The sequence below is a fragment of the Trifolium pratense genome, linkage group LG7 (genome assembly GCF_020283565.1).
Source record: "Trifolium pratense cultivar HEN17-A07 linkage group LG7, ARS_RC_1.1, whole genome shotgun sequence".
Classification (NCBI taxonomy): Eukaryota; Viridiplantae; Streptophyta; class Magnoliopsida; order Fabales; family Fabaceae; genus Trifolium; species Trifolium pratense.
In genome coordinates this window covers 3,722,067-3,738,575 of record NC_060065.1, presented here as the reverse complement: position 1 = coordinate 3,738,575, position 16,509 = coordinate 3,722,067, and the positions used below count along the sequence as shown (strand labels likewise).

At 38.5% G+C, this 16,509-nt stretch overlaps 2 protein-coding genes across 3 annotated transcripts in view; one reads left to right on the top strand and one right to left on the bottom strand.

Moving 5' to 3' along the window:
• LOC123899468 (F-box/kelch-repeat protein At3g06240-like) overlaps positions 1-2,576 on the bottom strand; it is a 3,145-nt gene extending 569 nt beyond the window's left edge. For both annotated transcript variants that reach the window (XR_006805639.1, XM_045950601.1), the window contains exons 1-3: positions 2,274-2,576; positions 621-2,054; positions 1-101 (exon numbers count right to left, since the gene is read on the bottom strand). Coding sequence is in view for 1 of the 2 variants with exons in the window: in XM_045950601.1 (XP_045806557.1) it covers positions 1-101; positions 621-2,047 (1,528 nt within the window). In the remaining variant the exon portion in view is untranslated. The remainder of the gene's footprint in view (positions 102-620; positions 2,055-2,273) is intronic.
• An 8,160-nt stretch (positions 2,577-10,736) lies between these two features.
• LOC123893748 lies at positions 10,737-14,520 on the top strand. Its single transcript, XM_045943549.1, has 4 exons — positions 10,737-11,291; positions 11,397-13,177; positions 13,313-14,387; positions 14,494-14,520. The coding sequence occupies exons 1-4, from the start codon at positions 10,737-10,739 to the stop codon at positions 14,518-14,520; spliced, it is 3,438 nt and encodes a 1,145-aa protein (XP_045799505.1).
• Positions 14,521-16,509: the final 1,989 nt, after the last annotated feature.

Below are 16,509 nucleotides of genomic sequence, written 5' to 3'. Positions count from 1 at the left end.
TGTCATAATAAAATAATGAACGTAGACTTTCTAAGTCTCCATCAATCGGTTGAGACAATGAAAGAGCTTCATTTTCTTCATGCAATTTAAACTTTGCACACCTATGTAAATTAAAACAATATTAGGGAACAATGATTGAGTAATATTAGTTAAAACTGTGAATTGCAGAGGATGGAATAGTCTCGATAAACTATTTACTACTGAACAACAAAAGAAGATCCAAAAAAACTGGCATTACAACAAGTCAACAACGACAACTGTCCTTTTTCTCATTCTCCATCAAAACGGAAAGTATACAAAATAAATTCTAAGATGTAATTAGTAACGAAAGATTGTGTCCACATGATTTTTTTTTCTCCATTAATTGTAAGAACCAGGGATATAATTAAAGGCGGTAGATATTAGATAATGAAAAAGAACTAAAATTATAATAAATATAAGCAACACCGTAAATATATAAGTTGTAAATAAAAGCAATTGATTGGGGAAACATCACATATGTCTCTTTGAATACTCGTCTTATGATTAAAATTAATAATTAGTATTACTATGATTTTTAAGGGAGCATCATTAGATTCAATTACCCAATAATAATAAAATATTAGAAGCTACATTCTTACCTTGAGTGGATATTCTGCACCTCAATGTTGTCTCCTTTTACGACATGCTTCAATGAGATTAGACTTGGAATATGTGGAATTATTTCAACAAAATTTGGAGCAGACCCATGAATTTGAAAAACTTTGAATCCATATTTCTCAGGTTCATAGTAGATAAACCAATTGCAAGGATGATATAACAATACGGCAGCACCTTCTTCAAAGTGTTTTATTGGAAAACATAAACCATAATGTGACAGATAACGTGACGGATCGGGACTCCCAAAAGAACTGACTAATGGATCAATGTTGTACAGCTTAGTCCACGATTCTCCATTGCCATATTCATTCATAACCCACATTGTAACATCAGTGAAAAAGGTCGAGTCACAAATGTAAAGAAATCCCTTTAATTCTCCCATAGTAATCTTGGTGTTACCACGAGTTCTATTATTATGATTTCCAAACACCTGCGGAGGAGAAGGAAATGATTGAAACCTCTCACTTTCTAGACAGAAACACAATATAGACCTTTGCCGACCCGCAAATCCACCCTCAAATCCGATCCAATGAAGTGCACCATTCACACAAGTGGGATACTTAAGCAATGGAATAGAAACTTGAGAATCCGCTTCAACATTTCTCCATGATGGTGTTCCAAGTGTGTTTATCTCAAGGATCACACTCTCACAGTCATTGACATGATTACTAATCAACATTTTTATCACCTTATATTCATTAGTTTTAGGTAGGAAACCAAGTGCAGTTTGTCGTTGTTGCCTTGTTACTCGAGTTGTGTTTAACGTAGGAGTTGTAGTAGTTTCAGGAAGTCTTATGAACTCCCCAGTGACTGGGTTGCAAATTACTAAAGGGTTTCCATTAGATGGATCACACAAACAAAGCAAGCCATTGCAAGAATTCACAATACCAAACTTATCAAGGTCTGGTTTGCTAGCAATATAAAGGCTTTCTCTACACAAATTATTCTTACTGAGGAGAGGGCATTTAGATTTATTCTTTATTTGGTTTCGTTTCTCCCCAAATGAATTGGCATCACGAAGAGGAAGCTTGAAAATAGGCTCAAGCTTCACATGATTGTCACTTCCAATCTCAAACTTTTCAGGCTCGCACTCAAGAAGGTATAAGGTACTTGACACTCGTCTATGGTCGTTTGTCCGAATCATGAGACTAACGGGTGTTTTCTGAAAGTGCGATTTAGCAAAATGTGGTTCTGAAATGAGTGTTTTCCACATTTTGCACACACATCTACAAATGAGAAGAGACTTAATCGGAAGTTGAAGCAAAATTTGCACAGTGAGGTGAGATGGAATATTAGCAAAGTAAGGGCAAAGTTGATGATTTTGTGTCTCATCAACAACTTTCCCTTTTGCTTTATTGCATCTTTGGCTAACCCTTGGAGAGGGAATTGAATCCTTTTTTCTTTTCATGGATACACTAAATTGCAAAAAGGAACAACAGAAACAAAATAAGTAGTAAATCAAAACAAACACACAAAATGGGATTTATGTTTGATAATTATGATAGAGGCGAAACTAGAAAGTATGAAGCAAACATAAGAAAATAAAAAGGTGCGATTCATAGCTACACTAAATTGCAAACACAATAAAGAAAAAAAATAAAAATGGGAACAGTGATAAGAAAATGGGAAAGTACCTTGTTGGATTGGAGAATTGCAAAAGTTGCAAAAATATAAGTTATTTCAACATTTCTCTTCTAACAAATATACAACATCTATATTATAAGGTGATGGCGGTGGCGGTGGCGGTGGCGTCGGTCGACGTCGGAGATCGGGAGATAAACGAGAGGGTCTCCGGTGAGAGAACGATCGGAGAAGGTGAAGATTAGAGCGGTGGCCGACGGTTAAGGTGTTGTTCCCGTCAACAAAAAAACAAGAAGGGTTCTGAAAACTACAAACCTGCCCTTATTGACATGAGAAAATTACAACTTTACCCTTAGATGTTGTATTTTTGTTAAAAGACAAATGTTCAAATAACATTTCTGAAGGGTTTATGTACAGATCAACGGTTCTGAAAACTGGACTGGACGGTCGGACCAATCCGACCGTGAACCAAGGTTGAACCACATCAAACTTGAACCGGGTCTTCTCTCCACTTCAATGAGTTGTTCGGTTTTTAAACCTTTGGTTAAATCAATAAATTTTTATAATTAATTTAATTATAAGTTAAATATATTATTTATCTGTCCATGTGAGTCTAGCTTAGTTAGCAGGGACATCGCACTGTATGCGCAGGAACCTGGGTTTGAACCCGAACATTCCACTTATTCACCATTAATGTGGATTTTCTAGCCACTAGGCTACTTGACAAAAAAAAATATATTTATCTATTAGTATTTTTGTTTTGTTTGCATGTTATATGTAAGTATGAAGTTTGCCATCGTCACGAACTATGGTGAGGATGAGTCCAATAAATAGTTATTGTTAATCGGATTTTTTATATAAGTCAAAAATCCTTTAGTCACTTGTTTAATAGGTAAATTATTCTCAAGTGTAGGGTGATCAAAGATCCTGGTGATGTCTTATGTGGTTTTTGTGGAGCTTCAATGGAAGCGGTTAATCACCTTCTCGTTAATTGTGTTTCTATTTTTCTTGTTTGGTACTTTATCTTTAGGTGGTTGGACTTTTAGTTTGTGTCTCCCATAAGTATTAGTAGTGTTTTCCAAGGTTTTCTAGGTTTTGGGATGGGTAGGAAAAATATGTTATGGTGGTTATTAATTTGACATGCTACTGTTTAGGTTATCTGGAACTCTCAGAATCATGTCATCTTTGCGAGATGAACTGTTTCTGTTGAATCTTTGGTGGATAAGGTGAAACTTTCATCATGTAAGTGGTATCTTGCTAAAAACCCTGGTAACGCTGCTCCTTCTATAAGTGGGAGGTACAACCGATCTTGTGTTGGAGCCGATAGCGGTATGTGGGCTGCTGGTTGTGAGTCATGTTGTTTCTTGGTGGTGATTGACCTGTTGTTTGTCGCTCTTCTCTTCTTCTTTTGTCTCCCCTTTATCAGGTGTCTTAGTTCAGGTGTTTGTAGTCATGTGTTTTTGTAGTTTTGGTGGAGTGTATTTCTAGTATACTTGTTTGTTTTTATTATGTTGATGTTTCTCTTGTTTGTACTGCTATTTTTTTGTTATATTTATATATTTATCTTTGTCATTAAAAACAAGGGTTAAATATGTTTTTAGTCCTTCTAAATATATCAAGTTTCATTTTTAGTCCCTCTAAAAAATTTCTTCGAATTTTAATCCCTCTAAATTTTCAATTTTTAATTTTAGTCCCTCCTTTTTTTCAAAAGTTTACGTATCACGTTCTAAATGATTTTTTTTGAAAACATATCATTATTAAGATCTTAAAACACAATTAGTTTAATAATTTAACTATTTATTCTTCAATTTTTGTTAATTTATCTATAACTTCAAATTAAAGATTAAATTGTTAAATTAAATATTAAATAGCTAAATAATCAAACTAATGATATTTTAAGGTCTTAATAATTATATGTTTTCAAAAAAGGTCAGTTAGAACATGAAACATGAACTTTTGAAAAAAAGCAGGGACTAAAATTAAAAACTGAAATTTTAGAGGGACTAAAATTCAAAGAAAAATTTTAGATGGACTAAAAATAAAAGTTAATATATTTAAAGGAACTAAGAACATATTTAACCCTAAAAACAAAAACTTGTTTAATGAGTCCAAAACTATTACCATTTGAATCAATTTATTATCAATTTTTATCCATTGTTTTAACTATGCCAATTTCACAAGTTGTTGGTATTTTGGTCTAAATAAGATTTTGGATAATAAATGGTAATTTTTTTTTTTAACAAAAAATTGGCGATTCTCTGTCCAATAAATGGTAATTATTTGTCACAAAAGTGATAAGATTTTTGCTAGTAACACTTCTTAATAATCTAGTTGCATCCTAAAATGACCCAAATACCCCTGTTATAAATTAAATTTTCAAAACAACCCCTTTTTTCCCATAAACCCATGTTGCGTACTCTTCCTCTCCCATTCTCTTCCCCAGGCTTCACATGTTCATCGCTTTCTTACATTTACATTGCTTCATTTTTTACATTTACAAATATCATGAAATAAAAATGGCTAAAATCAAATTAACAGTAATAAATGTTACCTACATCATTACCCTCTTTCTTCAAATGAATCTCATGAAAATCCAATCTAGACAAATCACGAACTATTGTCACCTACAAAATTCAAAATTGTATAATTTCTGTTTAATTTGCAAAACTTATGTTTCTTCTAAAATATGCAGGTTCGTACCTTTATTGATATAGATAAAATCATCTTCACTTTGGGTTATACGTGAATTGAATTTACATTGACATTGCTATACGTAAATTAAATTTGCATAGTCACACGTCAATTTAGTTAAGGTACAGTCTAAATTTAAAATTTTGAACGATACCAACATGAACTTAGTTCACGTACCATTTGTAGACACTAGACAAAATGAAACGTAGGATCTATCTAAAACTGCAGAAATTCAACTATGCATGAAACAACTTGTGATTTAATGTTTAATCTTTTATAAAGTTTGGTCACATCTCCATCTCCAATTCCCCATGAATGTTTGTGTGGGAGAGAGGTGAAGATTGAAAAAGGGTTTTGAAAAAAATTATAGAAATAAGGGCAATTTTGATATTATGATAAATTGTTAAATTGATTTGGGTGTAACTGGATATTTTTGGGGTGTTACTAGAAAAATTCAAGTGATAATTATTGGTCTTCTCCCTTCAAATTTGAAATTGGTGCAAAAATAGGGAATAAAAAACCCAAATTTTGAAAAGAATGACTAAAATTATGTTTCACAAGTAAAATAGAGAATAAAAAAGTGTATTTAAACATTAAATTTTTATATTATCAATCAAATTTTTACTCTTCAATTAATATAAATTTTATTTTCTGATTACTCTTCAATTAATATAAACGAGATCAAATAGATTGTATTTGTTTTTTAGTATAGTAAATCACTAAGATTGAATTGAATTTTATTTTCCCTATCTACGTTGCTTATTCTTTCTATTCCTTTTTTTTATTTATTTATAAAGTTATTGTTTTTTCCCTATTTCTATGCATATATGATTATCATAGTAAAATTACATAGAAGGGTAGAAGATTTTGAATATTATTAAAACTAGTGAGGACAAAGTAAACATGATATATAGTAATTGATTTTATTATATTATATTAGTAGTAGATAGTAGTAGAAGTAAAAAAAAAAATACCAGAGGAAGCACTGCGTCGTCGTTTCACCCACTGAAAAATTGAGAAAGAAATTGTTGCGGCGAATTGGCGAAGATACGAGATCTTCACTTGTCACCCCAAGTTATGGTCGCAGGGTATTCTAGACTGGGGAAGACCCAATACAAGCGGTCCAAATATCATGAATTTCAGTCCATTACTAAGCCACATGATGGCTTCTCCCACAAGCCATTAACTCAACACATCAGGGGTCTCATGTTCCCCCAGTAGCGAATATCTCGTTCACATTGTCGCACAATCTTCTCCTTCGCAACATAATGAATCACGTGTATCAACAAGAACTTATCACAACTGATACCAATTATCAAAACATACTCTAAAATTGATGGTTTACTGTGTAATTGAGGATTCTAAGTTTTTATTATTGTTAGATTGTTACTGATTTTTGAAAATTTTCAATGAATTGGGAGAATATGAAGGTATCACAAAATGCATCATTGCGACATTATAGTTATCATGTGCTTGGCTACATTACTCCCTAAGAAGTGTTTAAACTTGATTTGGAATAGGTTATGCCCGAACTTGGTCTGTTTGGTTCAACATAGGGGGAGGGGAGGGGAGGTATTTTAATGAAGGGGAAGGGAAGTGAGGGGAGGGGAGGTGAAATTTGTACTTACACATATGTTTGGTTCAAAAGAAGGAAGGGGAGGGGAGGTGAGGGATTTTAATTAGATATATGTTTGGTTCAAGAGGGGGAGGGGAGAGATTTTAAAACTAATTTACTTTTTTATCCTTATAATTTTCATGTAGTCTGACAATTTTATAGCTACTTGGTGCGAATTAACCTATATATCCACAATATTTTCTCAATTTTTATGATTGATCTAACCCAAAAATAATATTTATAAGTTTAAATTACCTATAAATATATTTAAAAGAATTTTTTGATAATTATTAACAAAAAAAACCTTGTACTAATACTAATATTGTACAAAAAAGTAATATTTATTTATAAGTATAAAGATCTTGTACTAATACTAATATTGTAAAAAAAAAAAAAAAACTTTTGTATATTATAAGTTATAACGTAACAAACTTAATGATATTTTAAAAAATATAATAGTGCATATAAATACTAACTAATATGATGCAGGTAAAAAGTAAGTAACAACGTTGATTTTCTATAAAAAAAAATAACAACGTTGATTCAAAAAATTATATGAACTTTACAAGATAACAATGTAATACAAAAAAAATTAGCACAACAGTTTATGAATATAAAAAGACATGCGTAACAATAAAAGAAAAGTTTGAAAAAAAAATTAGAACTAAAAAATGGATAATTTAGGCATTTTAAAATAATTATGAGGACAATTATGTCAAAATAATTAAAATGGTAATAATATCTTTCTCCTTCCCTCCCCTCCCCTCCAAATCCCCCCAATTTGGGGGGAAGCAAAAATTGGGATTTGGAGGTATTTTGCTCACCTCCTCTCACCTCCCCTCCCCTCCTAAAAATTGAACCAAACACAATTAATTTAAAATATCCTCTCACCTCCCCTCCCCTCCCCTCCAAAACCCCCGAACCAAACAGACCCTTAGTTTAGGATGTTATGATAATATGAATGAAAGAACACAATTTATTCATCTCAATCCCCGGTGTTCACATCGCACCACATCATTGCATCATCGTTCTTCGTGCATCATCACTATCAGGTAGATCCATTTTTATTTAAGTGATTTCAGTTTTATGGTTCTTCACCGTGAAATGTTCTTGCTTGTAACTTCTATATGATGATTAATATTTCATGGTTGATTTTTATTTTTGCTTAATAGGAAAAATAATGAGCCCTAATACTTTATGTGAGACCATTCTTTTTTTACAAAAAAAAAATAGCCCAGGGACCCATCTTAGGCGGTCCCGACACTGCCACCTCACGATCTTCTCCACCTCCCTCACTAGTGTAGTTTTTGCCTTCCGTGAGAATCGAACCATGTATCATGGGGATAAAGTACATGTTCAATCCATTCCCACTACCAATTGAGCTCAATTGGTAGTGGGAATGGATTGAACATGTACTTTATCCCAGGGTACTGTTATCCGAAAATTCGTACGAAGGATTCGAAAGCTACTGATGGCTTCGAACTGTGATAGACTTCGAATAAAAGCAAGCTTCGAGTGATACATCACAAGCTTCGAGTCACGCATCAAGTCAAGATTCGAGAAGACTGATCAAAGAGCGCCAAGAGAAGTGTTCCCACCAAAATTCAAGATTTAAATTCAAATCAAGTCTAAGCGGGAACAGTTTCGTGAACGTGGCCTCATCGTGGGGAGTGGAGATCGTGGAGATCGAAGAACCCGGCCACTACGAAGCAGTCGCCGAAGATATTTCTCGAGCTCTATAAATAGAGAAATCTTAGACTGTTTTAGGGAGTTTATTTCCGAGAGAGAAATACACTGCCTAAAACAGAAATACATCCGCACTCTTACACACACAAAAACAGCAATAGGATACACTTCTTAGCACAGGCTGTAGAATCTCGAACGATGTATGAACTCAATTTATAATTCAAGCATATTTTCCCTTTTTGTTTGTATCATAGCTTGTAGATTCAAGTTTGTGAGCGCACATTTTCTATATACAATCCAAACCATTCGTAAACCTGTTAGTTAAGAACCCATTCAGGATCTAATCCAAGTCCTAGATTGCTAATTGGATTCATTGTGTTGGAGTGTAAAAATATCACTTCATTGTGTTAATATACCACTGTCAACAGGTACATGGTTCGATTCCCACGGAAGGCAAAAACTCCAATAGTGAGGGGGGTGGAGAAGATCGTGAGGTGGCAGTGCCGGGACCGTCTAAGATGGGGGCTCTGGCTGTTACACTTCAGACCCACCACTCGCTCAAACTGACGAGCCAAAACTATCCGGCCTAACGTGTTCAAATGAATGCTTTGTTCATTGGATATGATCTCACTGGCTACATTGATGGCACAACAAAGTGTCCTCTCAAAACTGATCCAAATTTCAATTTTTGGACTAGGCAATATCGACTTATCTTGCATGATATTATCACATCAGTGGATCCTAGCATTATCACTGCCCTAGGCAACGTGAAAACATCACAACAAGCATGGGAGGTTCTCCAAAAAAAAATTTGCTAGCAAGACCCGTTCACGTATTATGCATCTCAAAGAAAGACTCTCCAGACTCAACAAAGGAGCAAGTCCTGTCTCTGAGTATCTCAACAATGTCAAAGCAATTGCAGATGAATTGGCTATCATCAACTCCCCTCTAGATGACATCGATCTGGTCATTCATACACTCAATGGCAAAAACGAATCACATCGGAATGAGAGGGATCTTGAGGTTGTGCAGGTTTCAGATTGCATGGTGGAAGGAAGGCTTATAAGGATTGATGGGTACTACCTATACCAACAAGATGCATCTTCTTTTCGGTAGCTCATTCGATAAGAACTCCACAGTTAAGCGTGCTTAACTTTGAGTAGTCTTTGGATGGGTGACCTTTTGGGAAGTTTCCCGGAAAGTGTGCGAGTAAGGACAAAGCACGTTGAAAAGACTCGTGTTGGTTTGTGGGGTCAGTCGGTCATCCTTAAAGCAGTTTGGGATGTTACATTTTGCTTTTTTAGTTTTAAAAACTAATAAACAGAAAACAGTTTTTGTAAAATTAGATTATTGGACCGGGCAATGGGCTTAGAAACATATCCAGCAAGCCCAATTAATATAAGAAGGATGATAGGCCCAAATCCAGCAAGCCCTAAACACCCACTAGGTGACACATGGCCAAGGCGTGATCAACAATCATGTGACAACGCCCGAAGGTTGGACTCTGTATTATTATAAATATCTTCTCCTTCCCTGCGTTAACAGACTGACTTGAGAAGGAAGAAACCAACTTCCCTCAACCGCCATAGCTTGGAGACCAAGGTTACCATCCCTATTTTTACGCTGCATCACCGAAGAAGACGTTAAAGACCGGATTTTAAGGAATCTTAGCTTGGAGAAGAAGACTAAGCGGTCTATAAATAGCTTCATACTTTCATTTGTCAAAGGATCATCATCTGACTTATAAAACTCCCAGGGTTGTTGGTAGGGTTGGGAACAGGCCAGGCCAGGCCAGGCCTTGACAGGCCTGAGCCTGGCCTACGATTTTTTTTCAGGCCTAAGCCTGGCATGTGGCCTATCAAATGATATTTTTTTTGGCCTGGCCTGAGCCTTTTAAAAGCCTGGCCTGACCTTGTAGCCTGTTTAAAAGCCTGTGTTACATTAAAACTTCTCTATATAATTTTTTTAAATAGGCTAAACAGGCCTTAAAAAGTTCACATTTAAATTTTTATAATTTCTACAACATTAAGAAAAAGCTAATAATATAATTAACACAATAATTAAAAACTAATCAAATAACAAATACGATTACGAAAAGTCGCAATAATTAAAAGCTAACAATATTTATATAAATAATATTTTTTTATAAGATATAAATAATAATATTATATAAATAATAATTATTATAAACAGGCCGGCCTATCAGGCTTCGTAGGCCTTTTTAGAAGCCTAAGCCTGGCTTATTTATGTAAACAGGCCGTTTTCAAGGCCTAAGCCTGACATTTTTAATAACCAGGCCAGGCCAGGCTTATATAGGCCAGGCCGAAGGCCCCTGTAGGCCGCCTGGCCTATTCCCAACCCTAGTTGTTGGGATTGAACCAAGTGTAATCACACCATTTAATCAATAATACAACCCCCTTTGTTTTTTGACCAAAACATTTTGGCGCCCACCGTGGGGCTGCGGTAAAATCATTTGATCCCAGCCTACCACACACAAACTAGACGAAAAGTCAAACATTTCCACATGGCTGGAGAACACGGAAATAACGATAATTCTAGCGTTAACACCTTGCAAGCCGCCGTCGTAGAAATACGGCGCTTACAGACCCAGATTGTGGCCATCGAAGCCGAAAGAACACATGAGAAAGAAAAAGCGAAAATGATTTCAGAGGAGGACGAAGGAGAGAGCGTCATGGACGTACAGCCTCTGGCACAGCACTTACGGGACACCCAAGTCTTGGAAGCAATTAAGGTTCCTCACCTTCCTACCTTTGACGGAAAAACTGACCCTCGAGAGCATCTGATGGCAATTGGAACACAAACTGCCATAATCAATGCTCCGGAGCATCTGAAATGTAAATTACTAGCCGGTACCTTCAAGGATGTAGCCTTACGTTGGTACATGAACCTTCCAAGGAATTCAATAGAAAGTTATGCTGATTTTCATAAAAAATTCATTCACCAGTTCGCCGGATCGAAACACGTGAAAGTCACATCAACTAGCCTTTTCTCCATTCGCCAAAACCACGGCGAATCGTTGCGCAGTTTTCTAGCCAGATTTAGCGAGGCCACCATTAAGGTCTCAAATCCAAACCAGGAGATGTTCGTGGCGGCCTTCCACAATGGGCTAAAAGCAGGACATTTCAACGAATCCTTAGCCCAAAAACCAGCCTCATCAATGCAGGAGGTAAACAAGAGAGCGGAGTGTTACATAAAGGGCGAAGAAAGTAACGCCGAGAAAAGGCAAAGAGACGCCAAGGAGAGGGAATATGTGGGCCGTGCTACTAGAGCGCCAGAACACCCGCGACCAAAAACGGGAAGTCATCAAGGAAACACATGGCAAAGGCACCCTGGTAAGCCCTACCAACAACCGCCAAGGAAAGAGTTCAGGAATCACCCTGCTGATGAAGAGTTTACGCCATTAAATGCTTCAAAAGTGTACGTGTTAAACGAAATTCTGGCCAGTGGTTTGGCAAACCTCCCCCCAAAAAGAGCCAACAATATCCCCTTGGGGCTCAACGACAACGCCTGGTGCGCCTACCACAGGTGCAGAGGTCATTCTACGGAAAAGTGCTTCCGCCTAAGAGATTTGATCGAAGAACTGATTAAAAGCGGACACCTCCGGAGGTTCATTGACGATGCAGCGCAAGGCCGGGTCGTCGTGCCAAAAATCCCTAGACAAGAGCCACGAGATACTCCGGGGCCAAGTAAAGAGCCTCCAAAGGAGAGGATCTCTGTGAATACAATAGCGGGGGGATTCTCAGGAGGAGGTGAGTCAAGCTCAGCAAGGAAAAGATATGTGCGCCGAGCCATCTCAGAGATATATCTCGTGAGACAACCCCAACCACTCGACGTTCCGGATTTGGCATTCACTGCAAGGGATGGCCTGGAGGTAGCGCCCCATGACGATGACCCTTTAGTAATACAAGTCCAGATCCTGAACTGCGATGTAAAGAGAGTACTGATTGACTCAGGAAGTTCAGCAGATATTATGTACTGGGAAGCTTTCAAGGCCATGCAATTAGCGGAGGAGCAATTGCAGCCATACGCGGGAGCTCTAGTTGGGTTTTCCGGAGAACAAGTAGACGTAATGGGCTACGCCTCATTACTCACTACCTTCGGAGAGGGGAGTAACGCCAAGACCATCAAAGTGCGATATTTGGTAGTCAAAACTCCGTTCACCTCCTACAACATTATCATAGGAAGACCTGCTTTCAACACCTTAGGGGCGGCCATGTCCACCCTATACCTAGCAATTAAATACCCTCTCGATAACGGAGAAGTAGGAACAGTTAGAGGCGATCAGATACTCGCCAAAAAATGTTACGAGTCCAGCCTAAAGATAAGACATAGAACCTCCATTGCAAGTGGAGTATCCGAAAGAAGACAAGCCACAGTCCCGGGTGGCATAAACATCATTGAAAATTCAGACATGGATCCAAGGGAAGAATTTCAAGATAGAAGGGTGAGCCCTATAGAAGACCTGGAGCAAGTCCAAATCGGCGATCACCCGCACCAGACAACCAGTCTAGGAACGGCGTTACCCGACCAGGAGAGAAGAAGAATCATCAAAATCCTGAAAGATAACGCTGATCTATTTGCGTGGAAACCCTCAAACATGCCAGGGATAGATGAAGGGGTAATAACACATAAACTGTCAATATCGCCCAGCACAAAACCAGTCTCCCAAAGAAAAAGAAAGGTTGGGGAGGAAAGGCGAGCTGCAATAGCGGAGGAAGTAGAGAAACTAAAGGAGGCTGAATTCATTGAAGAAATAAAATACCCCTCGTGGTTGGCAAATGTCGTCATGGTAAAAAAAGCCAACGGAAAATGGAGAATGTGCGTGGATTTCACGGATCTAAACAAGGCATATCCTAAAGACCCATATCCTTTGCCCAACATAGACAGGTTGATTGATGGCGCTTCAGGGTGCAAGATGTTGAGCTTCATGGACGCCTACTCCGGGTATAATCAAATAAAGATGAACCCTACCGACGCCTGCCATACAGCCTTTATGTCAAATACCTGCAATTATTTTTACAACGTCATGCCTTTTGGGTTGAAGAATGCGGGAGCAACATACCAAAGGTTGATGGACAGGGTCTTCTCTGAGCAAATAGGAAAGAACCTAGAGGTGTACATTGACGACATGGTAGTAAAAACTTCCGAAGAAAATCGCCATGACGAAGATCTTTTGGACATCCTGGGATCAGTAAGAAAGTATAACATGAGGTTAAACCCAGCGAAATGTTCCTTCGGGGTGCAAGCAGGAAAATTCCTAGGTTTCATGCTCACCAGCAGAGGAATAGAAGCCAATCCAGAAAAATGTCAAGCCATCATAGACATGAGAAGCCCTACATCCGTGAAAGAGGTCCAAACATTGACAGGCAGAATAGCGGCATTATCCAGATTCTTATCATGCGCGGGCGAAAAAGGTTTCCCCTTCTTCGCATCTCTTAGGAAAAATGAAAGATTCTCCTGGACGCCCGAATGTGAAGAAGCCTTCAGACAACTAAAGGAATTCTTAGCATCGCCGCCCATCTTGACGCGCCCATTACCAGGTAATACCCTTTACCTTTATCTTGCAGTTTCAGATAGAGCCTTAAGTTCAGCTCTAGTTCAGGAAGTAGAGGGCGAAGAAAAGCCTATATATTTTGTAAGCAGAACCCTTAGAGGAGCAGAAACAAGATATCAGAGGATAGAGAGGTTATCTCTTGCGGTGGTTGTCACAGCTAGAAAATTAAGACAATACTTTCAAAGCCACAAGATAGTTGTTAGAACAGATTACCCTATCAAGAACGTCCTCAAAAAGCCAGACCTAGCAGGAAGGATGGTAGCATGGTCCGTCGAATTGTCAGAATTTGATATCACTTTCTCACCCAGAGGGGCCATCAAATCGCAAAGACTGGCCGACTTTGTATTAGAAATGTCTACCCCGCCAACAACTGAGAAAGCTGCGCCTTGGACCCTCTCAGTAGACGGAGCCTCCAACGTACGGGGAAGTGGAGCCGGAGTAGTGTTGGAAGGACCATACGACGTTATGATAGAACAATCATTACGTTTCGCCTTCAAAGCCAGCAACAACCAAGCTGAATACGAAGCCTTGATAGCGGGAATGAAGTTAGCAAAAGACATGGAAGTGAAGGAGTTGAAAGCCATGAGTGATTCCCAACTGGTAACCAACCAAGTGTCAGGAAAGTTTCAAACGAAAGAGCCACAGTTAATCAAATACGTGGAGGGAGTGCAAAGTCTAGCTAAACACTTTGACTCGTTCGAATTAGTTTATGTTCCTCGCGAACAAAACATGAGAGCAGATCTACTATCAAAACTGGCGAGCACAAAAAAAACCGGGGAGCCATAGAACCGTTATCCAAGAAACGATCAAAACTCCCAGCATTGGCGGAGAAGATTTGATGATGGTGATAGAGGAGGAAGATTGGAGATCGCCCATTATCCGATACCTCCAAAAGGATGAACTCCCAAAAGAAAAGGAAAAGGCGTTCAAATTGAAAAAGATGGCGGCATGGTATTCTATGGTAGGAGATAGGCTATACAAAAGGGGATTTGCATCCCCCCTCCTTCTATGCGTTAGTAATGAAGAAGCAAAACACATTATGTCTGAAGTACATGAGGGTTCGTGTGGCAGCCATATCGGTTCAAGGGCTTTAGCAGGAAAAATATTAAGAGCAGGTTTTTACTGGCCGGATATACATGATGATACCGCCATGTATGTGAGAAACTGCGATAAATGCCAAAGACATGCCAATTTGCATCACGTACCAGGGGAGCCATTGAAGTCAGTATTATCCCCATGGCCTTTTTTCATGTGGGGGGTGGATATTGTTGGTCCATTTCCGGTTGGGTATAAACAAGCGCGATGGATCATCGTCGCCGTGGATTATTTCACAAAGTGGATAGAAGCAGAACCAGTATCTAGTATCTCGGCGGAACAGGTCAAAATTTTTTATTGGAAGAAAATCATTTGCAGGTTCGGTTTGCCCAAATATATTGTATCCGATAACGGCACTCAGTTCGCCAGTGAAAGAGTCGTGGAGTTCTGTCGAAACAAGGGAATAAAAAATACCTTCATATCGGTGGAACACCCACAAGCTAATGGACAGGCGGAATCAGCGAATAAGGTTATATTAAGGGGATTGAAAAGGAGGCTAGCTAGCAAAGGCGAGGCATGGGTAGCCCACATCTCGCCCATTCTTTGGTCGTATCACACTACCCCCCAATCATCAACAGGAGAAGCGCCATTTACAATGGTCTATGGTTCAGACGCAATGATCCCGGTGGAGATAAATCCTCCCAGTTGGCGCAGAGAAACTATAACGCAAGAAGAGAACAATAGAGCTTTGGAAGAGAATCTAGACATGATCGAGGAAAGAAGGGAGAGAGCACATTTCAGAGAATTCGCCATAAAGCAAAGAGCCGCTAGGCGTTATAACACTAGAGTCAGACAAAGAAGTTTTCAAGAAGGCGATCTAGTGTTGAAAAGACCCATGGGAAAGGATAAAGGAGGGAAGTTTGCGGCAAACTGGGAAGGCCCTTTTCGTGTGCAAGAAGCCTTTGAAGTAGGAGCATATCGTTTAGAAACTATGGAAGGAAGGACCCTCCCCAGGACGTGGAACATAGCAAACTTGAAGTTCTACTACAGTTAGTTACGGAGCATCACGCCACGGGTGGAAGAATAAGTAAATTCATTCCTTTTCAGCACTATTTTAATGATGTATAAGAACCATTTTCATTAATAAATAAAAACAGTGAGACACTCTTTTCCCCTGTGCAAACTGGGGTTTTTATCGAGGCTCATTGAATTTCAAAATTTTAGTAGTTTTTATTACACATGTTTTCTTTCACAGTCAAAATATTTACGTCAATCAAGGTCAACCTGATTAAGTTACGGGCTCTGAATAAAAAAGAAAATAAATCAGGGTTGAGAGGCCTTGGCGTCACCCGTAGGGGGCGTCAGAAACAGAAAATAAATCAGGGTTGAGAGGCCTTGGCGTCACCCGTAGGGGGCGTCAGAAACAAAAAATAAATCAGGGTTGAGAGGCCTTGGCGTCACCCGTAGGGGGCGTCAGAAACATAAAATAAATCAGGGTTGAGAGGCCTTGGCGTCACCCGTAGGGGGCGTCAGAAACAGAAAATAAATCAGGGTTGAGAGGCCTTGGCGTCACCCGTAGGGGGCGTCAGAAACAGAAAATATACAGCGAAGAAAGGCAAGATTATCAACACCACCAACAGGAAAAGCTTACACACAGTCAAAACAAGGCGATTCACCATAACGTCAA